Source organism: Gadus chalcogrammus, chromosome 21, assembly GCF_026213295.1.
Source record: "Gadus chalcogrammus isolate NIFS_2021 chromosome 21, NIFS_Gcha_1.0, whole genome shotgun sequence".
Taxonomy (NCBI): domain Eukaryota; kingdom Metazoa; phylum Chordata; class Actinopteri; order Gadiformes; family Gadidae; genus Gadus; species Gadus chalcogrammus.
This window is the reverse complement of record NC_079432.1, coordinates 2,464,015-2,487,744: the sequence shown is the minus strand read 5'-3', so window position 1 is coordinate 2,487,744 and position 23,730 is coordinate 2,464,015. Positions and strand designations below refer to the sequence as shown.

At 53.6% G+C, this 23,730-nt stretch overlaps 3 protein-coding genes across 3 annotated transcripts in view; 2 read left to right on the top strand and 1 right to left on the bottom strand.

Annotated features, from left to right (window-relative positions):
- mdn1 (midasin AAA ATPase 1) overlaps positions 1-15,369 on the top strand; it is a 68,036-nt gene extending 52,667 nt beyond the window's left edge. Inside the window, exons 77-102 of the mRNA XM_056580616.1 lie at positions 18-123; positions 524-639; positions 827-1,279; positions 1,621-1,850; positions 2,359-2,490; positions 2,820-3,028; positions 3,470-3,631; positions 3,940-4,074; positions 4,480-4,618; positions 4,965-5,140; positions 5,506-5,640; positions 5,814-5,955; positions 6,201-6,508; positions 6,648-6,812; positions 7,121-7,222; positions 7,524-7,722; positions 8,417-8,587; positions 8,942-9,099; positions 9,732-9,821; positions 10,313-10,428; positions 11,967-12,141; positions 12,676-12,749; positions 13,035-13,149; positions 13,427-13,493; positions 14,253-14,395; positions 14,798-15,369. Coding sequence (XP_056436591.1) covers positions 18-123; positions 524-639; positions 827-1,279; positions 1,621-1,850; positions 2,359-2,490; positions 2,820-3,028; positions 3,470-3,631; positions 3,940-4,074; positions 4,480-4,618; positions 4,965-5,140; positions 5,506-5,640; positions 5,814-5,955; positions 6,201-6,508; positions 6,648-6,812; positions 7,121-7,222; positions 7,524-7,722; positions 8,417-8,587; positions 8,942-9,099; positions 9,732-9,821; positions 10,313-10,428; positions 11,967-12,141; positions 12,676-12,749; positions 13,035-13,149; positions 13,427-13,493; positions 14,253-14,395; positions 14,798-14,983 — 4,204 coding nt within the window. The 3' untranslated portion in view covers positions 14,984-15,369. The remainder of the gene's footprint in view (positions 1-17; positions 124-523; positions 640-826; positions 1,280-1,620; positions 1,851-2,358; positions 2,491-2,819; positions 3,029-3,469; positions 3,632-3,939; positions 4,075-4,479; positions 4,619-4,964; positions 5,141-5,505; positions 5,641-5,813; positions 5,956-6,200; positions 6,509-6,647; positions 6,813-7,120; positions 7,223-7,523; positions 7,723-8,416; positions 8,588-8,941; positions 9,100-9,731; positions 9,822-10,312; positions 10,429-11,966; positions 12,142-12,675; positions 12,750-13,034; positions 13,150-13,426; positions 13,494-14,252; positions 14,396-14,797) is intronic.
- A 980-nt stretch (positions 15,370-16,349) lies between these two features.
- lyrm2 (LYR motif containing 2) lies at positions 16,350-18,511 on the top strand. The gene is made up of 3 exons (XM_056580637.1): positions 16,350-16,521; positions 16,865-17,005; positions 17,311-18,511. Exons 1-3 carry the CDS (start codon positions 16,477-16,479, stop codon positions 17,389-17,391), a joined length of 267 nt encoding a protein of 88 aa, XP_056436612.1. The 5' UTR covers positions 16,350-16,476; the 3' UTR covers positions 17,392-18,511.
- The window catches only part of ankrd6b (ankyrin repeat domain 6b), a 19,457-nt gene continuing 13,182 nt past the window's right edge, over positions 17,456-23,730 (bottom strand). Inside the window, exons 10-18 of the mRNA XM_056581851.1 lie at positions 23,286-23,390; positions 23,000-23,110; positions 22,536-22,706; positions 22,176-22,328; positions 21,751-21,864; positions 20,756-20,990; positions 20,258-20,401; positions 20,166-20,170; positions 17,456-20,040 (exon numbers count right to left, since the gene is read on the bottom strand). Coding sequence (XP_056437826.1) covers positions 19,396-20,040; positions 20,166-20,170; positions 20,258-20,401; positions 20,756-20,990; positions 21,751-21,864; positions 22,176-22,328; positions 22,536-22,706; positions 23,000-23,110; positions 23,286-23,390 — 1,683 coding nt within the window. The 3' untranslated portion in view covers positions 17,456-19,395. The remainder of the gene's footprint in view (positions 20,041-20,165; positions 20,171-20,257; positions 20,402-20,755; positions 20,991-21,750; positions 21,865-22,175; positions 22,329-22,535; positions 22,707-22,999; positions 23,111-23,285; positions 23,391-23,730) is intronic.

Below are 23,730 nucleotides of genomic sequence, written 5' to 3'. Positions count from 1 at the left end.
GTGTCGTGTCTCCCCAGGCTGTTCTCAGAGCTGTCGTCTGCGTGGGACGGCTGTCAGACGTACTACTTCAGGTCGTGGGCCCGGAGGAGCGCCCTGCAGACCGCCCTCCAGACCGCCGCCAAGGTCCGCCCCCACGCCGCACTCTGACCCAGGCTGACCCACACTGACCACCAGGCTGACATCAGAATCAATAACCGCTAACCTCCAACATCTCACTGCCTAGTAGGCCAGCCATCATGCTAGCCATCACGATCGCAATTATGCTAATCATAATGCTATCGATTATGCTAGCAATCATGCTAACCATAATGCGAGCCATCACACTAGCCATCCAGCTAGGCATCACACTAACCATCATGCTAGCCATATAGCTAACACCACACTACCCATCAAGCTAACCATCACGCTAGACACCTTGGCAGCAATCATCTGCGACACTGAGATCACACTTGCCCCTCACATTAAGCTAACCATGACATATATTGTGTGTGAGATATTTAACTTGTGTGTGTGTGTTCTGTAGGAGCTGGGTCTGGGGAACATGGACCGCTGTAAGGGCTTCTCCTCCCACCTCTTCAAGCTGCTTCTGAGGCAGAGAGGACGCCTGGCCTCCCTCACCCAGCACTGGGTGACCCTCAGGTAGGCCCCCTGCTGGCCACTCTCACACACCACACCCCGAGTCCTAGTGAGCCTGGGCGATCGGCAGCCGTGTGGCAGACCTCAATAGCTCCATCCTCCTTTCACACATTTGTGTGAAAGGAGGATGGAACTATCCACAACGGAGACTTAATGTTAAACTCACCACCCCCCCTCTCTCTCCCTCCAGGAGGCTAACAGCTAGCATCCAGGGCCTCCGCCAGAGCCTCCAGACGCCCCACCCAGAGGCGGAGCAGCAGGAGGAGCAGGTGGAGGAGGTGGAGGTGGATGCGGCGGCGTGCGGGCCCCTGCCGCCCCAGGAGCCCCTGGGGGCCTGGCTGCGGCGCGGGGGGGCCCTGGCCTCCCAAACCGGCCTGCTGCTGCAGCAGCTGCTCTGGCTGCTGCACTGCTGCCCGGAGGACCTCCAGAACACGGAGACCCCCGGCCTGGGCCCCCCCACGCCCCGCTGCCTCACCCCGCTGGCGGACCACCGGCAGCCCGCCGGCTGCCTGATGCGGCGGGGGGACGCGGCCTGGCTGAAGGCCAGCAGCTCCGTGGAGGAGCTGCTGGAGGAGACCCGCGGGCTGGGGGCGCAGCTGGACGGCGTGGAGCGGGAGACGGCGCCGGGAACGCTGCACAGCTGGTGAGGAACCCTCCGGAACCTCCCACACACAAGTCTGGGAACCTCCCACACACAAGTCTGGGAACCTCCCACACACGCCTGGGAATCTTCAAAACGTCTTAGAACCTTTTCACAGACGTCTTAGAACCTTACACACACGGCTTGGTAACTTCCAAAGACATGGTAGAACCGGAGCCATGAAAAGCTTCTAGCGTTCTAGAGCTTTATTCTAAGTCTCCATTTGACTGTTTGCTGCTGTTAAAAATCAGATTTATCATCGCACTCGTTAAGAATTAGGCAGAACCACACCTCCTCATGAACCTCCCATCACGCCGTCTGTTTGGCCCCCCCCCTCCCCCCAGGACCCACTTCGCGGCAGTCCGGTCCGGTCTGGAGCGTCTGGGCGCCGTGGCGACCCGGATGGGCGAGGTGGAGCAGCTGTTCTCCCCGGCGGTGTGCGTGGGCGGAGCCGACAGCCGGCCCGCCATCGCCCAGAGCCTCCGCTACCTGAGGGCGGAGCTAGACGTCTGCGTGGGGGAGTGGACCGCCTGGAAGGGCCGGACGCTCGCCGCCCCGGAACCCGGGACCACGGGTACGCTGCCTTCAGCCCTCAACACATTCACACATTCATACACACAATCTCCCATTCATACAGTCACACAAGGGCCAGCTGTTCAGCCTTCAACACATTCACCCATTCATACACAGTCACATCAGGGTCAGGTGTTCAGCCTTCACATGCACCCATCCTTAGACATGTACCCATTCATACATTGATACACACATCCACAACAGGGTCAGGCGTGCTCAGCCTTCAACACATTCACCCATTCATACACGCAACACAACAGGGTCAGGTGTTCATCCTTCATAGTCACCCATTCATACAAGGGTCAGTTGTTCACCATTCACATTCACACAATCACCCATTCATTCACACATGCACACATTCACACAAGAGTCAGGTGTTCAGCCTCCATATTCACCCATTCATACACAGTCACCTAATCAGTCACACATTCACACCAGGGTCAGGTATTCACCCTTCCCAGCATTGTGACTCTGTACTGAGTGTTGGGTCTTGGGTCTCCTGGGTCCAGGTCCTGAAGCGGTCTTCAGCGCCGGGTTCTCCTCGGAGGTGGAGCAGACCATCACCAGGATCCTGTGTGCCGTCCAGGCTCTGGTGAAGAGGAGGGAGCAGCGCCAGGACAAACCCAAGGAGCCTAAGAGAGGTCAGCCAGCTCTTACAGCGCTGAGACAGTTCACCCGATTCACCTGTAGGGGGCAGTGCTGCAACACTGCCGACATACTGATGTATGTCGTACAGCACTGTTGTATACAGACATGTTGGCGTGGAAGACCTTCAGTCAATGTTTCCGATTCCTAGTAGTTTCTGAATGGTTTCCCTCCTGGCCAGCAGGGGGCATCATTGCCTTCCACTACCAACGTACTAAGTTACCGGTTTATCTAACTAGTAGTTTGTACTCTCCAAGGTTAAGCTCTCAAAAGTTAAGTTGTTGATGGGCTGTTCTCACTCGCTCTTCCTCACTCTGTACATTAGAGAGCGACGAAGAGGACGGAGCGAAGGAGGAGGAGGAGGAGGAGCCTCAAGAGGACCTCCTGAAGGCCGGACACCTGACCCGCCTCCTGGAGGAGGACTTGTCTGCGGAGGTGGACGCCCTCTCCCTAGGGGGCGTCAGCGGGGACCTCAGCAGCCTGCTGGGCAGACTGAGGACCCAGCGGGACGCCTGCCAGCCCCAGCAGCTCCAGGTAGGACACGCGCACTCTGAAACACTGGTTTATGGGGACCGACCCACAAACACACACTGAAACACTGGTTTATGGGGACCGACCCACACACACACTGAAACACTGGTTTATGGGGACCGACACACATACTCAAACACTGGTTTATGGGAGCAGACACACACACTAAAACAGTTTTATGGGGAACAAAACACACACCAAAACATTGGTTTATGGGGACCGTCTCACACTCTCTGAAACACGGGTTTATGGGGAACGACACACACACTCTGAAACACTGTTTATGGGGACCTTGAGCGTAACATTTACATTTACATTGAGGCTGTTTAGCAGACCTCTTATCCAAAGCGACATAAAAGTAAAAAAAACTAAAAACGGTTCTGTACGGTTTTGATGTGGTCTGTGTGGTTCTGATGTGGTTCTGATGTGGTTCTCGTTACCCAGGAGCTGAGCGAGGCCTGCGGGTCCCTGCTGCGTCTGGAGCCCATGCTGGGGGTCTACTCGGACCTGGTCCGCTACTACGTGGCGGTGTCGCTGGGGGCCCACCGCAGCACCGGCAAGCTGCTCTCCGTCCTGGCTAGCATCTTCACCGAGCTAGCCCAGAAGGTACAGCCCGGAACTGTGTTCAGCTAGGGCCGAGGTGCAATGCTAAAGTCAAAGGCTGTGGTTAAAAATGTTTGGGTTAATGTTAAAAGCTGAAGTTATAAGTTAACCTTAAAGGCTTAAGTTAAAGGTCAAAGGCTAACAGAAAAGTCTAACACTGATAGCTTAAAATACAAGCTAAAATAAATTGAAACAGTCATCAAAACATAAAGTAAATCCTTTCTGACTCTATGACGTTTGACGTTAATGTAGACCTTTGGAGATGTCTTAATGTACGGTGCAATGACTACTAACCCCTTCCCGTCTTGCAGGGCTTCTGTCTGCCCCAGGAGCTGATGGGGGGAGAGGGAGAAGGATCCACAGACTTCCACGACTACGAGGGTGGAGGCATCGGAGAGGGCGAGGGAGCCAAAGACGTTAGCGACAAGATCGAGAATGAAGACCAGGTGACCTGAACGCCTTCCTCTGGTAGTAGACGATAGATGTAAGGTTTCAGAGTCCAAGAGGATCCCTTCTGGGATGAAAAAAGTCCCATCCCATCCTGCAGTGTAGCAGTAGCATGTAGTGCTCACTGTTTGTTTTATTATTATGGGATAGAAAGTGAAAGTGAAAGTATAAAGAAGTCAGGAATTGTAATTAGTTATTTTCAGGACCATTTATGAGACCTTTTTAAATACTCCATCAGAGATCTATTCACTTGTCAGTCAGCAACCTCCAGCGACCCTGAGAGCCCCTCGGGGACCCCTAGTGGGTCCTGGCCCCCAGGGGTGGGGGGCCACTGCAGCCACCCCCAGACCTCCACGGAGACCAGAAGCTGTCTCCAGCGGGTCCTAACCTCTGCCCTCTCCCAGGTCGAGGACACCTTCCAGGAGGGCCAGGAGAAGGAGGAGCAGCCGGAGGAGAAGGGAGACATCAAGGCGGAGGACGACGCCATCGAGATGACGGACGACTTCGACGGCCAGATGCACGACGGAGACGGGGAGGAGAAAGGTACCGCTTATACACCTGTACTGTAGTTTAACTCACCTGTACTGTAGTTATAAACTCATCACACCTTTACTGTAGTTTTAAACCCATCACACCTGTGCTGTAGTTATAAACCCATCACACCTGCACTGTAGTTCTAAACTCATCACACCTGTACGGTAGTTGAACTCATCACACCTGTACAGTAGTTCTAAACTCACCAAACCTGTACTGTAGTTTAATTCATCCCACCTGTACTGTAGTTTAACTCATCCCACCTGTGCTGTAGTTCTACACTCTTCACACCTGTACTGTAGTTCTAAATTCGTCATATAACTCGATAGACGTTTAAATCAATGTGTTTCCTCAGACGATGAAGACGATTCGGACAAGGAGGAGGAGGAGGAGCTGGATAAGAAGATGGGGGACCTGGGGGAGGGTCAGACCGAGACGCTGGACGAGAGGATGTGGGGCGACGAGGATGACGAGGAGGGCGACCAGGACGGGAGTGACAAAGAGGACGAGTTCGGCCAGGGAATGGACCAGGTTGGTACATTCAGAGTCAGCAGACTCTTTCATCCAAAGCCACTTACAAGAAGTAGATTCGTCAGAGGAAAGTGGTGGGTAGTGGGCCTTCTAGATCACCTGATGTAGATCACCTGATGTAGACCACCTGTGAGGGATGTAGATATTTCATGTTTGTAGTGCATCTTCTAAAGCGCGCTATGTAGTCGACCCTGATCGCGCATGTTCCAGTAGGACCCTGTGGTCCACGGACCTACTAGACCACGACCCTGACCGCGTCGTGGTCTAATAGAATCCTGTGGTCCGCGGGGCCACTGATGAAGGAACGTCTGGGCTCTTGGCTCCGCCGTCTCCTGACCGGTGTGTGTGTTGTTCTCCTCCTCCAGACGGAGTCTGAACTGGTGGCCAAAGACGACAACCAGGACGCAGCGGAGAACAAGAAGGAGAACCAGAAGAACGAGGAGCAGGAGGAGCAGATGGACCAGGAGGAGAAGGAGAAGATCCACGAACAAGGAGACGAGGTTCGGATCTAAATGATTTTATCCCTCGCTATTGGTCTATCTTATCTTATCATCCATCTTTATTCCTATGCATGAATGTGCACACGAGTACTTCCTGTGTGCTTGATGTGTACTTCCTGTGCTCCTAGCATGTACTTCCTGTGTGTCTGACCCCTCCTCTCCTTGTCCCTCAGCGGGAGTTTGACGAGAACGAGGTGGACCCGTTCCACGGGAAGCAGGACAAGAAGCCGGAGCCTGAGGCCATGGACCTCCCAGAAGAGCTGAACCTGGACCAGCAAGACCCCCAGGACGGGGACGAAGACGAGGAGGGAGACGGTGAGGAAGATGAACCTTAAGATAATCCTCTTTAGTGTTGCAGCTGTTTTTATTCTACTGTTGCGCCTCCTAATGGAGGGGGGTTTAACTGCAGTATGGGGCCCTCTAGTGGAGGGGAGGTGAATGGCAGTGTGGGGCCCTCTAGTGGAGGGGAGGTGAATGGCAGTATGGGGCCCTCTAGTTGAGGGGAGGTGAATGGCAGTATGGGGCCGGTCTCAACATATCTGTTCTCCTCCTTTTCCCAGAAGAGAACCCGCTAGACATCGAGGAGCAGCCCATGACCCTGGACGAGAAGGAGGGCGGGGACAAGGAGGGGGAGGAGGAGACGGACGACCAGCCCGACCAATCAGCAGAGGAGAACGGTCAGGAGGCCAAGGCTGAGGAGGAGGAGGGGAAGGAGGGAGGCGAGGAGAAAACGGACGAGGAGAAAGCAGACCAGGTCAAGAACGAAGAGGAAGAGGCGGCGGCGGAGGAGGAGGAGAAGGAGAACGGGCAGGAGGCCGGGAAAGAGGAGGATCTGGCCGTCCCCAACGACAGAGGACAGGACCCCAAGGTGGGTTCTAGCCTTTGTTGGCTCTTTAGTATTCAGGCCTCAGCAGACGCTTCCATCCAAAGGGACTTCAGGGACTTCACTGATCAATGACAGCCCTGACTGGTGTCCACGTTTACCCCCTGCTGTGTCTCGCTCCCAGGAGGAGGAGCCGGAGAAGGAGGAGGGAGCGGACGACCAGGAGCAGCCGGAGTTTGAGGAGAGGAAGGAGCACAACGCCGACGGGCAGACCAGCGAGCAGAACGTCCAAAGCGAGACGGCGGTGGAGCTGGCCGGGGAGGCGTCGGAGCGCGACCAGGCCAAGGAGGTACGGAACCGCCAGAACCTCCAGACTAGAACGTCCCTAGAGCCTTCTGGGCCAGAACATTCTGGTCCAGAACCTCCTGGAGACCTTCTGGTCCAGAACCTTCTAGAACCTCCTCTGACTAGAACGTCCTAGAACCTTCTGATCCAGAACCTCCTAGAACCTCCTCCCATTAGAATCTTCTGGTCCAAACATTCCAGAAGCTCCTCTGTCCAGATTAGAACGTTCTAGACCCTCTGGTCCAGAATGTTCTCAGACCTTCTGGTACCAATAGCTCACGCGTGTGTGTGTGTTTTGCGTGTGCGCCTCAGGAACATGGGTGTGGAGCAGCCGACGCGAGCCAATCAGAGGGACACCAGTCCAAACTCACTGCCCGGATGGCGTCACAGAAACGGACCCACAACAAGACCCAGGTACCAGGCATTTAGAACCACAGACACACCGAGGTACCAGTCCTTAGAACCACAGACACACTGTGGTACCAGTCCTTAGAACCACAGACACAGACACACCAGTCCTTAGAACCACAGGCACACTGTGGTACCAGTCCTTAGAACCACAGACACAGAGGTACCAGTCCTTAGAACCACAGGCACACTGTGGTACCAGTCCTTAGAACCACAGACACAGACACACCAGTCCTTAGAACCACAGGCACCTATGTGTGACTCATTGAGAACCTCGCTGACCTCCTCTGGTTCCCGGTTCTCTCAGAGCTTCAAGAGGAAGCCGGGGCAGGCGGACAACGAGCGGTCGACGGGCGACGAGAACGAGCGCGTCAACAAGCGCCTGCGGACCGTGGAGAACTCTGAGGACCGCGCCGAGGACCGGCGGAACCCCGAGGCCCGGCAGGAGTCGGACCTGTACGAGCACGTGAAGCAGGGCGAGGCCGACTACGACACGCAGACCTACGGTGAGGAACGCTGGAACCCCCGCTAGGCTAACTGACTGCGGAGACTATGACCATTGTAGCTCGCTAACTGTTAATGCTAGCCAGCCGTTGTAGCTCGCTAACTGTTAATGCTAGCCAGCCGTTGTAGCTCGCTAACTGTTGATGCTAGTCAACTGTTGTCGCTCGCTAACTGTTGATGCTAGCCAGCCGTTGTCGCTCGCTAACTGTTGATGCTAGCCAGCCGTTGTCGCTCGCTAACTGTTGATGCTAGCCAGCCGTTGAGGATCGCTAACTGTTGATGCTAGCCAGCCGTTGTCGCTCGCTAACTGTTGATGCTAGCCTGCCGTTGAGGATCGCTAACTGTTGATGCTAGCCAGCCGTTGAGGATCGCTAACTGTTGATGCTAGCCAGCCGTTGTTACTCACTAACTCTTGATGCTAGCCAGCCGTTGTCGCACGCTAACTGTTGATGCTAGCCAGCCGTTGAGGATCACTAACTGTTGATGCTAGCCAGCCGTTGTTACTCGCTAACTGTTGATGCTAGCCAGCCGTTGTCGCACGCTAACTGTTGATGCTAGCCGGCCGTTGTAGCTCGCTGACATCTCATCGTAGACGCTGGGCCAGGGGGTTGAATGATGCTCTGATGATCCTGTGAGGACGTTCACTGGGCTATGCTAACGCTAGCGCCGCGCTCCCCGCTGTGCGTTGGGTTTCAGACGTGGCGAGCGCCGAGCAGCAGAAACCCGCCGGCCCCCAGCAGGACCAGGACCGCGAGGAGGAGGAGGACGTTGCCATGGATACGGAGGAGCAGGAGGAGCAGCTGAAGGCCTCAGAGGACCAGGAGCTGAAGCCGGAGCAGCTGGACTCCACCAAGAGCTCCAAGAAGGGTGGGGCGTCTTCATCATTCAGCACCACATCTTCATCACTACATCTTCATCACCACATCTTCATCACTACATCTTCATCACCACATCTTCATCATCACATCTTCATCACCACATCTTCATCACTACATCTTCATCACTACATCTTCATTACTACGTCTTCATAACTACGTCTTCATCAACACATCTTCATCACTACATCTTCATCACTACGTCTTCATCACTACGTCTTCATCACTACATCACTCACAGACCAGCAGGCTGAGGGTTGCGTGTTGGTGTGCGTTTGTGTGCGTGTGATGTGTGTATGTATTGATGTGTGTGTGTATTAACCTCCACCCGCCCCCCCTCCGTCAGGGCTGGACAGCGGGGAGGTGGAGCTGAAGAGGAGGCAGGAAGAGGAGGGAGAGGAGGAGATGAAGGACGGCAGAGATGAGGAGGAGGAGGAGCAGCGCGAACGCACCACCGAGTCCACCATCCACACCGCCCCAGAGCTGCTGATGGAGATCACTGAGGTACGCACGCACGCACGCACACACACACACACGTACATGCACGTACAAACACGTAAATGCACGACTTTGCACGTACACACACACACGCACACACAAGTACACACACACACACACACAAGTACACACACACACACACACGCACACGTACACGTACTCACACGCACGTACCGACACACACACATCTACACACAAGCACGTATACACACACACACATACTGACTCACTCACACTCGAGTCATAAACTTTGACACAAACCAATCGGATGCAAAGGGTGTGGGTTTGATACCAATGTCAGCGGCCGTCCTTGAGCAAGACGTCCCCTGACCCCCCCCCCTGACCCCCCCCCCCGCTCCTTAGTGACTGTTAAAACTGTTGTTTCAAAAAAGTTTTACGTTTTAAAAGTTGTACACTTTATTAGGTAGTCATGGTGATGCACTGTTAACTGTCTCTCTCTCTCTCTCTCTCTGTCTCTGTCTCTGTCTCTCTCGCTCGCTCGCTCTCGCTCTCTCTCTCTCTCTCTCTCTCTCTCTCGCTCTCGCTCTCGCTCTCTGTCTCTGTCTCTGTCTCTGTGTCTCTGTCTCTGTCTCTGTGTCTCTGTCTCTGTGTCTCTGTCTCTGTCTCTGTTTCCATAGAAACGGCAGGAGGACCCCGAGGAGGTGCGGAGGGAGATGGAGCTGCAGCTGGAGGCGTGGCAGCGACAGGCCCCGGGGCCCCAAGAAGAGGTTAGCCTTAGAGAGCCCCTATTGCACCCCCAACTGCACCCTACTGCACCCCCCGCTGCACCCTACTGCACCCCCCACAGTACCCTACTGCACCCCCCACAGTACCCTAGTGACCCCACCCACAGTACCCTAGTGACCCCACCCACAGTACCCCAGTGACACCACCCACAGTACCCTAGTGACCCCACCCACAGTACCCCAGTGACACCACCCACAGTACCCAGTGACACCACCCACATGTAGGCATTATCACCGCCTGGGTTACCAGTTAAACTCCTACTGGGGGCCCCCAGCCCCACCAGATGTAGCTGGGGGCCCCCTCCAACCTGGTGGCCTCCATCGAGCCCACGTGCACGGTTATGCTAATGTGTGTGTGTGTGTGTGTGTGTGTGTGTGTGTGTGTGTGTGTGTGTGTGTGTGTGTGTGTGTGTGTGTGTGTGTGTGTGTGTGTGTGTGTGTGTGTGTGTGTGTGTGTGTGTGTGTGTGTGTAGGAGCGTGCGGCGGCCTCCATGTGGCACCAGTACCAGACCCTGACCTCCGGTCTGGCCCAGCAGCTCTGTGAGCAGCTCCGCATGATCCTGGAGCCAACCCAGGCCGCCAAGCTCAAGTCAGTACCCTGACCCTGACCCCTGACCCTAACCCATGAACCTACCTCTCACCCCTGGAACTCAGTACCCTGACCCTAACCCATGACCCTACCAGCCCTGTACCGCAGTACCCTGGCCCCTAACCCATGACCCTAACCCATGACCCTACCACCCCCCGGACCTCAGTACCCCTCCTAACCCTGACAGCTGACCCCAGAGCCAGCCTGGGGTCTGATGTTGACCTCATCCCTAATGGTTCCATCTTTGACCTAACCCCTACCCTCTGACCTGACCAGCATCTTCAAAGGGGACATGGCAGCAAAGTAGTCTTATCGATATTTATTTTGTTTTTATTGTTTGTACTTTATTTACTAAATGATGTGATCTCAATCTCATCTCCTGCTCCACAAGGGACATGAATTAAGAGATGGGTGATCTGATCTAGTCCTCCCCAGGGGGGGTTGTAACTAGTTGGTAACTAGATGGTAACTAGTTGATGTTCCTGCTCTAATGCTGCGCTGCTCTCAACAGGGGGGTTTGCAACTAGTTGGTAACTAGTTGGTCACTAGTTGGTAACTAGTTGATACTACTGCTCTAATGCTGCGCTGGTCTCCACAGGGGGGTTGGTAACTAGTTGGTCACTAGTTGGTCACTAGTTGATGCTCCTGCTCTAATGCTGCGCTGGTCTCCACAGGGGGGTTGGTTACTAGTTGGTTACTAGTTGGTAACTAGTTGATACTACTGCTCTAATGCTGGTCTCCACAGGGGGGTTGGTAACTAGTTGGTCACTAGTTGGTGACTAGTTGATACTACTGCTCTAATGCTGCGCTGGTCTCCACAGGGGGGTTGGTAACTAGTTGGTTACTAGTTGGTTACTAGTTGGTCACTAGTTGGTCACTAGTTGGTAACTAGTTGATACTACTGCTCTAATGCTGCGCTGGTCTCCTCAGGGGGGTTGGTAACTAGTTGGTAACTAGTTGGTAACTAGTTGATACTACTGCTCTAATGCTGCGCTGGTCTCCACAGGGGGGTTGGTAACTAGTTGGTTACTAGTTGGTAACTAGTTGATGCTCCTGCTCTAATGCTGGTCTCCACAGGGGGGTTGGTAACTAGTTGGTAACTAGTTGATGCTCCTGCTCTAATGCTGCGCTGGTCTCCGCAAGGGGGTTAGTAACTAGTTGATAACTAGTTGATGCCCTGCTCTAATGCTGGTCTCCACAAGGGGGTTAGTAACTAGTTGGTCACTAGTTGGTAACTAGTTGATGCTACTGCTCTAATGCTGCGCTCCACAGGGGGGTTGGTAACTAGTTGGTCACTAGTTGGTTACTAGTTGGTAACTAGTTGGTACTACTGCTCTAATTCTGCGCTGGTCTCCACAGGGGGGTTGGTAACTAGTTGGTAACTAGTTGATACTACTGCTCTAATGCTGGTCTCCACAGGGGGGTTGGTAACTAGTTGGTAACTAGTTGATACTACTGCTCTAATGCTGGTCTCCACAGGGGGGTTGGTAACTAGTTGGTTACTAGTTGATGCCCTGCTCTAATGCTGCGCTCCACAGGGGGGACTACCGGACCGGTAAGCGTCTGAACATGAGGAAGGTCATCCCTTACATCGCCAGTCAGTTCCGCAAGGACAAGATCTGGCTCCGGAGAACCAAGCCCAGCAAGAGGGAGTACCAGATCTGCCTGGCCATCGACGACTCCTCCAGCATGGTGGACAACCACTCCAAACAGGTACGCGGCTAGCCTGGCGCTGCTAGCATGACCTCCTCTGAGCTCGACCCCTGTCAGATGGCTAGCATTCAGATGGCGAGCTAGCATTCAGATTGCTAGCTAGCGGTTGGATGAATGGCTAGCAGTCATATTGTTAGCAGTCAGATGGCTAGCATTCATATTGTTAGCAGTCAGGCGGCTAGCATTCAGATGGCTAGCAGTCAGATGGCTAGCAGTCAGATGGCTAGCAGTCAGATGGCTAGCAGTCAGATGGCTAGCAGTCAGATGGCTAGCATTAAGGGTCCAGATGAGGATCAGGTGTTACTGTTCTCCATTACGGTCTGAATTTCATTTCAATGTTTAATTTAAGAGATGTTATAAGAGGTTTTAGCCCTCTGCCCTCGGTACAATATCACAGTGGTAATACTGTATATAGTACTGTGTAGGTAATTCTGTAGATAATACTGTAGATAATAGTGAATATAATACTAGATAATACTGTACATAATGCTGTACACCTGAAGCTGCTTAACGGACGGCGTGTGTTCCTTCCAGCTGGCGTTCGAGTCGCTGTCGGTCATCATCAACGCCCTGACCCTGCTGGAGGTCGGCCAGGTGTCGGTGTGCAGGTGAGACCCCCCCCCCCCCACCAGGTTCTAGAAGGTTCTGGACCTCGAGGTTCTAGAAGGTTCTGGACCTTGAGGTTCTAGAAGGTTCTGGACCACAAGGTTCTAGAAGGTTCTGGACCTTGAGGTTCTAGAAGGTTCTGGACCGGGAGGTTCTAGAAGGTTCTGGACGCCCGTGAGCCAAAGGGTTCCCTGCGGTTGTGTCCCTGGACCCCCTGTAGAGGGTTCTCCAGGAGGTTCTCTGAGGTCCTCCTCCTGACGAGGTGGTGGTGTTGTTGTGTTCTCCAGCTTCGGGGAGACGGTGCAGCTCCTCCACCCGTTCCAGCAGCAGTTCAGCGACGAGTCCGGAGCCCGGATCCTCCGCCTCTGCCAGTTCAAGCAGAAGAAGACCCGCATCGCCCAGGTGGGTTTGACCTCTGACCCCTGACCCTCAGAGCTCTGGTCAGACAGCGTTCTGCCCCCTTCAAGTAACTCACACCGTAACCATGACAACAGAACTGTGTACCCACGGTACCGGAAAAAATGCAACAAAAAAAAAGGTGTTACCGTGACGGCAGAGATGCCACTGACACCACATGACAGTGTGACCCCGACGCCGACCGTAACCATGACGAAATCCACACCATGAGAACAGTCAACGCATTCAGAAAACTCACCAACCTGTTTTCTCTCTCCGGCAGTTCCTGGAGAGTTCCGCCAAAATGTTTGTGGGCGCCCGGCAACACGGCCCGGGAATCACCAACTCAGGTACAGGCTCCTCCTCACTATTTTGTTCACTCTTGTGTTCACTTTTGTGTTCACTATTATTTTCACTCCCCCGTTCACTATTTTTTTTTCTATTTTGTTAACACTTTTGTTCACACTTTTGTGCACTCGTATGTTCACTCTTCTGTCCGCTCCAGCCTTATGTTCACTCTTAAGTCCCCCGTCTCTCTCCAGTCAGTCCACGGTCCATGTTGACTATAACCTGAGCTAGAGTTCAGGCGAGCGCTCGGTCGCTCCCCGACGGACACAGAGGCTCATTGAGGAGCCGGAGGGATCGGGTTCCCCTGTGAGGGACTGTAGGTCGCCCTGGGTCCGGTCTTACCCCCCAACAAACAAGACCCACCTCCCTGGACCCGGGCCAAACATCTCCCCCACACAGACGGGCTTTGCCATGTAAATACCCCCCTCTGGGACCCCCCTCTGTGAGGGCCCTGGATCAGATAAGCCGGGCGGGGCCCATCGGCCCCGTGAGGACGGGCCGAGACAAGCTGCAGGGAGACAGTTAGAGAGACCATAGAGCTCTCCAAGAGAGAGAGGAAGGCTTTAGAACGCCATGGACTGAACGCTTTGGGCGATTTGATGGATTTCAGCCTAAAGCTGCTTTTGAGTGCATTGGTTCTAATAGTTATTTTTCAAAAAGGTAAACTTGAAAACGGTGGTTGAGAGATTTCACCCTCGACCACTGAAACTACAGACCGCTTCATCCTCTGACCCTCTGACCCTGTGACCTCTGACCTCCAGAGACGGCCCAGCTGCTGATCATCGTGTCTGACGGGCGCGGCCTCTTCCTGGAGGGGAAGGAACGGGTGACCAGCGCCGTGCAGGCCGCCCGGGGGGCCAACGTCTTCGTCATCTTCGTCGTGCTCGACAACCCCAACTCCAGGGTAGGAACCAACGACCCCCCCCCCCCCCCCCCTAAACCTCTCCCACTTTAGAGACATGGAGCTGACCTCTCATTTGCATTTCAATCAGATGGAGAATCATTATTTTTGGCAGAGTTACTGAGAGTTACAACTGGTAACTTTTCAATTGAAAAATAATCAATAGAAGAAATAGAAATACATTTCACGGGTCAAACCCTATTAAATGAAGAACCTGGGGGATGGCATCGGTGATGATCACCTTAAGGTCCAGTGAACCCATAACCCCGCCACACTGCCAGGGTCTGAACCCATAACCCCGCCACACTGCCAGGGTCTGAACCCATAACACCCTAACACTCTGCCAGGGTCTGAACCCATAACCGCGCCAAGCTGCCAGGCTCTGATGAAGTGTGTCCCCTGCAGGACTCCATCCTGGACATCAAGGTGCCCATCTTCAAGGGCCCGGGGGAGCTGCCAGAGATCCGCTCCTACATGGAGGAGTTCCCCTTCCCCTTCTACGTCATCCTCCGGGACGTCAACGCGCTGCCCGAGACGCTCAGCGACGCGCTGCGCCAGTGGTTCGAGCTCGTCACCGCCACCGACCAGTAGACCAATCAGAAGGCAGAGGGAGGAGCCGGGAGGGGGCGGGAAACCAACTGCACAACCGTCCCCCGGACGACAAACTACCGACAAATAACACGGACGCAGACGAAACGAGAGGGACTCTGGGCTCGGGAAAAAGACGGATTTACCGCTGTACATGTGCCTTTATTTTTTATTATAATTTTGACTGATTCTATTAGACCGTAGAGTTTGTTAGCGACCTTTGCTGTGCTGTCCTTGTCTTCGGGGGGAAATCCCGAAGTTTCTTTTGTAGAAAAAGAAAAGAGAAAAAAAAAGCCAGGATTGCTTGAACTTGCACGTCCCGATGAAACGAGGGAGACGTCGGTTCTCCGGCGTGTGTCTGTGAATACCTCCGTTCCTCTTGTACCATGACCCCCCCCCCCCCATACCCACCATGACCCCCCCCCCGGTACCCAACATGACCCCCCCCCCCGTACCCCCGCCGCCAGCGGTGTGGACCAGTCAGTGTTAGCGCCGCCATCGAGCCACTCCCCCTCGTCCTGAACAGCTGGCGTACGGCCGGCAGTGAGCGTTGGTTTTAAACGTCGGGAGGCAGACGGTAAGGTGTCGAGAAAGGTAGCATGTTAATATCGGGTCTTCACGGACCAACAGGAACTCTGAAATGGTGTGCCTTCGCAAAAAGGAACCCCGTCCCACCAACTGTCCACGCACATTGATCTGTGGCGTTCAGCGTTTTTAGAAAGGCGGTTCTGATGCACTTTGAAGCACAGGGGCGCGGACTTCACTTTTGATATGAACTCTTAAACCGGTTTTGGGCGGTGGTTTTAGCTCCACATATCTGCTGTTGCCGTCGGACGACCGACCGGTGTGAGACCCCGGTAGGACGGCTCGGAGCTCCCCGCCGTCGTCGGTTTGGTTTAAAATGTGTTTTCAGTGTGCGTTGAGAAATGTTTGATCACACATGTGTTTTGTAACGTGGACATTACATGTATGGATATGTCTGTTATATTTATCAGGTCGTTTCTTCATGCCCACCCAACTAATAAACCATGCCATGGCACGTTTGATCGTGAAAATACACCTTCTTCACAGTTCTGGGGGAAGGGGGGTTAGAGACCCGTAACCATGTCTGAAAAACTACCACAGCAGTGTTTCAGATCTTGGGGTCACTGGGTCCCCTGAAATGTGCACACAGTTTGGGGAGATCGCTGACATTGGTCAAATATACAAACTGACTAGCTAATGATTTTGTAGCCATGAGCAACATACACTACTCACAATATAACTGCAGTCGTTGGTATTAGTAACTGTTTGTTTGGTTAAAATAACGTGTGTGTCACATCACACCCATATAAAAGTTTGGGTCGAAGGAATCTTGGTGACGTGAAGTGAGGTCACAGAAGTGACAACCGGCCGCAGCGCGTCTCCCGGCCGCCAGGGGGCCACAGCGTCTCCACTTCTTAACGGGCCGCTTCTTCTCTCCATCACAACATCTCAGCTCTCATGTCACCAGAAGCATGTCTGGCTCAAGGTTACCTGCTGTCACATTGACTCTAAAACAGGTAGGTTCAAACCTAAACAACACTCGGTATGCATGTCCTGTGAGTATGCGATGGTTGTTCACCGCGGAGGTCCTGAAAAGCAGGGGTCTGCTCAGGGTCTTAACTCGTCCATGATGATGTAACGTTTAGTGTGAAGCCATTTACCACGATTTCGCTTAATATTACCCTTTAAAGATCATAGGTTTAAGTAATAAGGTTGTATATAACGAAACCTGACAACGCGGTTAAATCAGAACTATCATACAGTCTGAGCCGGACTATCTTCAGTAAGTTAGACCAGTCGAATGAAACGCGGACCTTCTGGAGAACTGATCTCCAGGTGACTGCTTTGCCCCTCTGACAGTTCCTCCAGAGGCAGCGGGTCCTGGGTCTGTACCGGAGCCTGCTGAGGACCATCCGGGAGGTCCCTGACCCGGCGGACCAGAGCTACCTGCGGTCCTGGGCCCGGGACGAGTTCCAGAGGAACAAGACCGCCACCAACCCGGTGAGCTGCGGGCGGCTGCGCTGTTTGACCTGCTACACACTATATTGGTCTCATACTTGTTTACATAGAGTCGCCTTTGCTTCTCTTTTGTCTGAATAATAACTTGATTGTGGCCATGTCATCCTTTTCCTAACTTTTATTTAATATAAATTAAATATTTAGCTTAAGCTGTCGATTGTTTTATTCTGATCAGTTATTGTTCCACACTTTTGATTAACGACAATCCAGCAACTGCTTGATTCAAAGAGTATGAGATCATACAAATATTGTAAACACGGCCATTTTCCCTTGTTTGACCCTCGCAGGACGCCATCCGGATGATGGTCATGCAGGCCAGCGACCACCTGGGAGAGCTCCAGACCTCTCTGGCGCTAGCCAGGAGCTAGCAGGCCGCCGCGAGCCGCTAACATCCTGTTGGCTTCAGGTCCAGATCACGGGGGGGGGGGGGGGTCTGGTGATGGGGACCCCAGGTGATGTTGTGGCTTTACTGAGCCTGCTGGACGCGAACTTGATGGGAGAACTGGGACATGACATCATTGGGGGGGGCGGGGGGCTCATTCAGAGTGAGAATGGAGGAAGAGACGGACCAGAGAAACTCTTGAGGAGCTAATGGCAGCCAAACAGAACCCGATGACCCAGACAGTCTTCTCCTCCAGATGAAGACCGGGTTCTGAGCTTATTTTTGTGAAAGTGAAACTAAGTTTTCACATCTGTCCGGGGGACCCCCCCAGGGAGCACTTTGGGGGCCGGTTTGGGTCCCAGGTCCACAGTTTGGAACCAGTGGGATTATTCCGATTTCTTAAGAGGAGCTTCAGGAGAACTGGGCTGAACCGAGAACCGTCCGACTGAATCAGATCTGGGACTTCAGCCTTGACTTATGAATGTTTGATGTTGATTAAAAAGAAACCAGAAAGGCAGGACTGTTGAGTTCATTTTCTCACAAAGTACACAGACTGAATTCACACACATTATGTACAGCAGAGTATTGATAGAAACAACAGTTAAGGTTACACAGAAATGTACAAGAATGGAGATACATATTTAATGGGCTCTTCTTTTGGACTTCTGATTCTCTGGTGTTGGGAGGAGTTTGGAGTTGGTCTTGGAATGTGTGCGTGTGTGAGAGACGTCTTCTTAATTTAATTATAAGGCAAAGAAGTGTAAAGAGAAAGAGAAATGGTCACTGTTAAGTTAATTACAGGCGGACATTCCTTGCAGTTTAGCTTTTTTATCATCGTCGTACATCTTACTGTTGGAGAGACAGTGGAGGAAAGTGTTTCCCAGGCTCCTCTCTTTTCAAGGTATAGTCAACATCACTGACGGGTTAATCTTACTTTCTTAATCCACTACTAACCACTGTGTAAACATGTTATCACGCTTGCATTATCGGCAATGTGTTAATGTATGATCAAATAAAACTTAATTTAAATCCTCATTCAGAGCTGAGCTTATGTTTTCTCAGGACTGGTAAAGGGTTTTATTTAACGAAGACCTCCAGCATCAATAATCTTTTTATTAATCTTAATGATCTTATCTTGGCAGATTCCACATCTGGAGGAGCAGCTAAACTTACCAGCTGTGTTCCAGACAGCCTGCATGTAACAGTGTGTTCCAGACATCCTTAACACTAACACATCCTTTATGTAACAGTGTGTGTTCCAGATCTCTTGTATGTAACAGTGTGTGTAACACATCCTGAATCTAACTATGTAACAGACATCCTGTATGTAACAGAGTGTGTGTTCAGGACATCCTGTATGTATGAAAGGGCACGGTGTTACTAGGATACAGGATGCGGTGTGTGTGGAAGAGCGAGCTTCCCTCTCCATCTTTATTGCCCTTGATAAGATGAACAATAGAACCTGGTTGAAGCTGCCGGAAAACTACCAAGAGGAGCCGGTATATGGACCCACTACCTACAACAGCTGCCCCTGGTGGGAACCTTCTGGATCGCAGCCCCCGGCAACACGTTCCCGCCGTCGGGCTGGGCTCAGAGCCCGCCGTCGGGCTGGGCTCAGAGCCCGCCAGAACTACTAAGTTCACACACGTGTGGTCCAGGATTTAGTGAGAAGAGGCACCGCCTCTGGGGAGTTCTGATTGGCCCTCCTGGGAGCTTCAATGGCAAAGTGAGCCCGCCTGCAGCGAAGTCCTCCAATCAGAGACTGAGAACAAGGGTGTGGCCTTTACTGCAGTTTTACTCTCACACGTCGTGTGTGTGTGTGTGTGTGTGTGTGTGTGTGTGTGTGTGTGTGTGTGTGTGTGTGTGTGTGTGTGTGTGTGTGTGTGTGTGTGTGTGTGTGTGTGTGTGTGTGTGTGTGTGTGTGTGTGTGTGTGTGTGTGTCAACATCAATGCCAAGCCCTAACAGAGTGTGTGAGCCAGCGCTAGCGTGCTACCCCTGCTCCCCGCCCCCGGGCGTCCGTAGCAGCCTGAGCTCGTCCTCCAGGACGCCGATGCGCTCCGTGAGCGCGGCGCGGTCGGCCTCCGCCCGCCGGTCGCCCAGCCGCCGCGCCTCCTCCACCTTCCTCTCGTACCAGCGCTCCATCTGGCCCGACACCGCCTCGAAGAACAGCTGGCTCACCTCCAGCGCGTGCATCCCCTCCCGCTCCTGCTCCCAGCCCGGGGGCCCGCCGTCGCCGCCGGGGGCCCCGCCGCCGCCGCCCGGGGCCCCAAACACCTCCAGGGTCTGCAGGTCTCTGGGGCCGGGTCCCGGGGCGGAGGGGGGTCCCGACGCGGCGCCCTTGGACCTGGTCCTGCCGTGGGAGGTCCTCCTGTGGGTCTTGGTCTTGTGGTCCCGGCCGAGGCGGTCGGGGTCCCGGCGGTCTGGATCCCGGCGGTCCGGGTCCCGACGGTCCGGTCTGGTGCTGAAGCGGCGCTCCGTGGTGGGGGAGAGGCTGCTGGCCCTGCTGCCCCCCCCACGCCTCCTCCAGCCCTGGGACCCCCCTTCTGGGGGAACACGAAGACCCGGTTCAGTCCCGACCCGGTCCAGACTGAACCGGTCCAGACTGACCCGGTTCTCTCTTTGGTCTCTGCTGTCCTGAAGTTAACCGCGGTGTTTAACGAGTGACTGGGTGAGGATTGTTAATCAGTCAATTAGCGAATAAGAATCAAGGTTATGAGTTGGAATGGTGAATGGTGAAGAAAGGTTTGGCCTTACTTTACTTCTTCTGCCTCAAAACGCTGATTTAGAGACCCGTAACCATGTTTATGTTCTATACACGTTTGTTTATTGTTTGTCTCTGTGCTATAAGTACCTCCCCTCCTGCCTGCTCCGTCCTCCGTGGCCTCCACGTCCTGCAGTCCCGGCTGCGGCCTGCGGAGGTCAGCAGAGGGCGCTGCCGGCCGCTCCTTCGGTCGCACCACGGGACTCACGGCCGCGTCACGCTGCTTCTCTCCCTCTAGTGGAGCAGAGCTGCATTAGCATTGCATTACTTAGATTAAACACTAATTGAACATGTCGATAGAAAGTTTGTAGAAGTGTTTCAAAATCGGATTAGCAGTAGACCATGGACGTATTAAGAGTATGACGACATTGCACGTTCATTATGAACTGATTTGTAGTCAGAAATCCCATTTTTAGCGGACATCCGTTCCATTATGTTTTGAATAAACCGATAAACCGAAGATAAAGTGGTCCTCGGGGGTCGTAGGGGGTCATAGCTGGTCCTGGGGGGTCGTAGGGGGTCATAGCTGGTCCTGGGGGGTCGTAGCGAGACTTCAGGGGTCCTAGCGGGCTCTGGTTAGTCAGGTACCTGGGGAGCTGTCGGCGTGGACCACAAAGTAGTGGCTGGGGGCCCCGCCGGCCCCTGGAGCGCGCTCCGGGTCCTCAGGATCCCGGGGGCCCGGGCTGGGGGTCAGGGTCAGCCCCTCCGTCAGGGAGGTGGAGCGGCGCAGGGGGGTCGGGGAGCGCTGGTCCCCCCCAAGCCGGAGCTCCATCAGGTGGAGCTTAGAGAGACACCAGCTCTTCAGCTCCCCCACCACTGACCCCTGGGGTTAGACAGTACAGAGACAGGTCGTTAAGGAGCAGGTAGGGGTTAGACAGTACAGAGACAGGTCATTAAGGAGCAGGTAGGGGTTAGACAGTCCAGAGACAGGTCATTAAGGAGCAGGTAGGGGTTAGACGGTACAGAGACAGGTCATTAAGGAGCAGGTAGGGGTTGGACAGTACAGAGACAGGTCATTAAGGAGCAGGTAGGGGTTAGACAGTACAGAGTCAGGTCATTAAGGAGCAGGTAGGGGTTAGACAGTACAGAGACAGGTCGTTAAGGAGCAGGTAGGGGTTAGACAGTACAGAGACGGGTCATTAAGGAGCAGGTAGGGGTTAGACAGTACAGAGACAGGTCATTAAGGAGCAGGTAGGGGTTAGACAGTACAGAGACATGTCATTGAGGAGCAGTAGGGGATAGACAGTACAGACAGGTCATTAAGGAGCAGGTAGGGGTTAGACAGTACAGAGACATGTCATTGAGGAGCAGTAGGGGATAGACAGTACTGACAGGTCATTAAGGAGCAGGTAGGGGTTAGACAGTACAGAGACATGTCATTGAGGAGCAGGTAGGGGTTAGACAGTAAGACAGGTCATGAAGGAGCAGGTAGGGGTTAGACAGTAAGACAGGTCATTAAGGAGCAGGTAGGGGTTAGACAGTACAGAGACAGGTCATTGAGGAGCAGGTAGGGGTTAGACAGTACAGACGGGTCATTAAGGAACAGGTAGGGGTTAGACAGTAGATGACCCAGTGGCTCCCACCTGTCTCTTGGTGGCCTCCTGTTTCTCCTGCTGGGCCCGCTGTTCGATCCTCTGGATGCACTCTGACCTCTCCGCCGCCACGCGCTCCACCGTCAGCTTGTCCAGCGCTCGGTTCTGAGGACCAATACAGGACACGGGTCAAGGGTCAGGGGTCAAAGGTCAGGGTGTATTTTATGGTCCATTGTTTGTTTCAGGGTTAAGAGTGTAGTGTTGTGTGCCTGGATCTAGCCATGTATCTGTTGTGGGTCTGTTGTCTCTAGTTGTGCATGTGTGTTGTGCGTTTGTCTCTAGTTGTGTACCTGCTGCTGGCTCTAGTTGTGTACCTGTGTGTGTCTCTAGTTGTGTACCTGCTGCTGGCTGTGCCTCCAGTTGTGTACCTGTGTGTGTCTCTAGTTGTGTACCTGTGTGTGTCTCTAGCTGTGTACCTGCTGCTGGCTGGTTCTCTCCATCTGGCCCAGCTTGGTGTTCATGAGCTCCTGCACCGTCTGGATCTCCGTCCTCACCTCCTCCTTGGTCGCCTCCAGCTGGTTCTCCAGCTTGTTGATCAGCGGCTCGCAGCGGCAGCCGTTCAGAGGGGCCTTGGCATGCAGGAAGTACCGGGGCGGAGGTCAACGCCAGACAGGAAGTAGCGCCCAGTTCCGTCCTAGCTGTGGCTCAGTTTCCGTTTTCCCCCTCCCCTGTTTCCCCTGGCCCTTGTTGCATATCCCTCGCTCGCTGCCCCCTACCTGCGTGCCTTTGACCCCATCTGTATGACCTTGACCCTACCAGTATGACCTTGACCATACCTGCATGACCTTGCCGTCGCGGCCGCGGTACAGCGTGTACAGCTGGTAGGCTTTATAGTTGTGGGGGGGCAGCGGCGAATGAGGGGAGCCCCCCTGCTGTTTGCTCCGCCTCCGCTGGGCCGACTCCCCGAGACGCGTCTCCAGACGGCGGGGGGGGTCCGACAGCGAGGGCTGGAACCGGAACAAACCGGAGTGAGACTCAAACACAACAGCTGGAACCCGAACAAACCGGAGTCAGACTCAAACACGCTACGCTAACACTACAAATCAACACATGCCACACAACTCGCACTCTGAAAATACAACTACACAACAGACCAGCTACACACATACGAGCTACAGAACATACAAGCTACACAATATACTGTACACGCTCAACACATTTCCCAGACCATAGTAGTCAGGTTGGGGTCTAGTAAGTCCAGGATTAATGGTTAACTCTTATGAATGAATCACTCATTCACCTTCTCCTTTTGCTTCCTGTTGATGGACCTCCTGGTGTTCGATTGGGCGGGCTCTGCGTCCTTCCAGCCAACCAGGTCGCTGCTGTGGGTGTCTGCAGCCGAGGCGCTGTCCTATTGGATCGTGGGATCGTTCAGGGCTAGGGTTAGGGTTAAATACTATGAAACGTTGTCGGCTGATAGCTCGAGCTAATCATTGAGTAGATGTAGCAGTATTTAACCATTGCCTCTCCTGGCTATCTCTGATTCGGTTGAGCTGTGGTGACAGTAGTTAGCCTTAGATGCTAACCTTGCTAGGTAGCATCTGGTCCCTTGGGACGGACTGGGCGCGGCCCTCCGCCTTCAGCCGCTCCCTCCTCTTCCTCACGCTCCTCCCCCGGGCGAACCGCTGCACCTGGAGGGAGGGACAGGCTACGTTACGCTAGATTACGCTAGGTTACGCTAGGTTACGCTTCGTTAAGCTACGTTAGGCTAGATTACTCTACGTTACGCTATGTTACATAAGGTTACCCTACGTTAAACTACGTTACGCTAGATTACTCTACGTTATGCTGTGCTAAGTCAGGTTAATTGTGCAGCGTTATGTTACGCTATGTAATGCTACATTATCTTATGTTACACGATGTTCCTCATGTCGCGCTATTTTATGTTCGATTAGTTTACGCTATGGAAGGTTACGTTAAGCCAGGTTATGTTACATTGAGTTACACAAGGTTATATTATGTTATGTTATG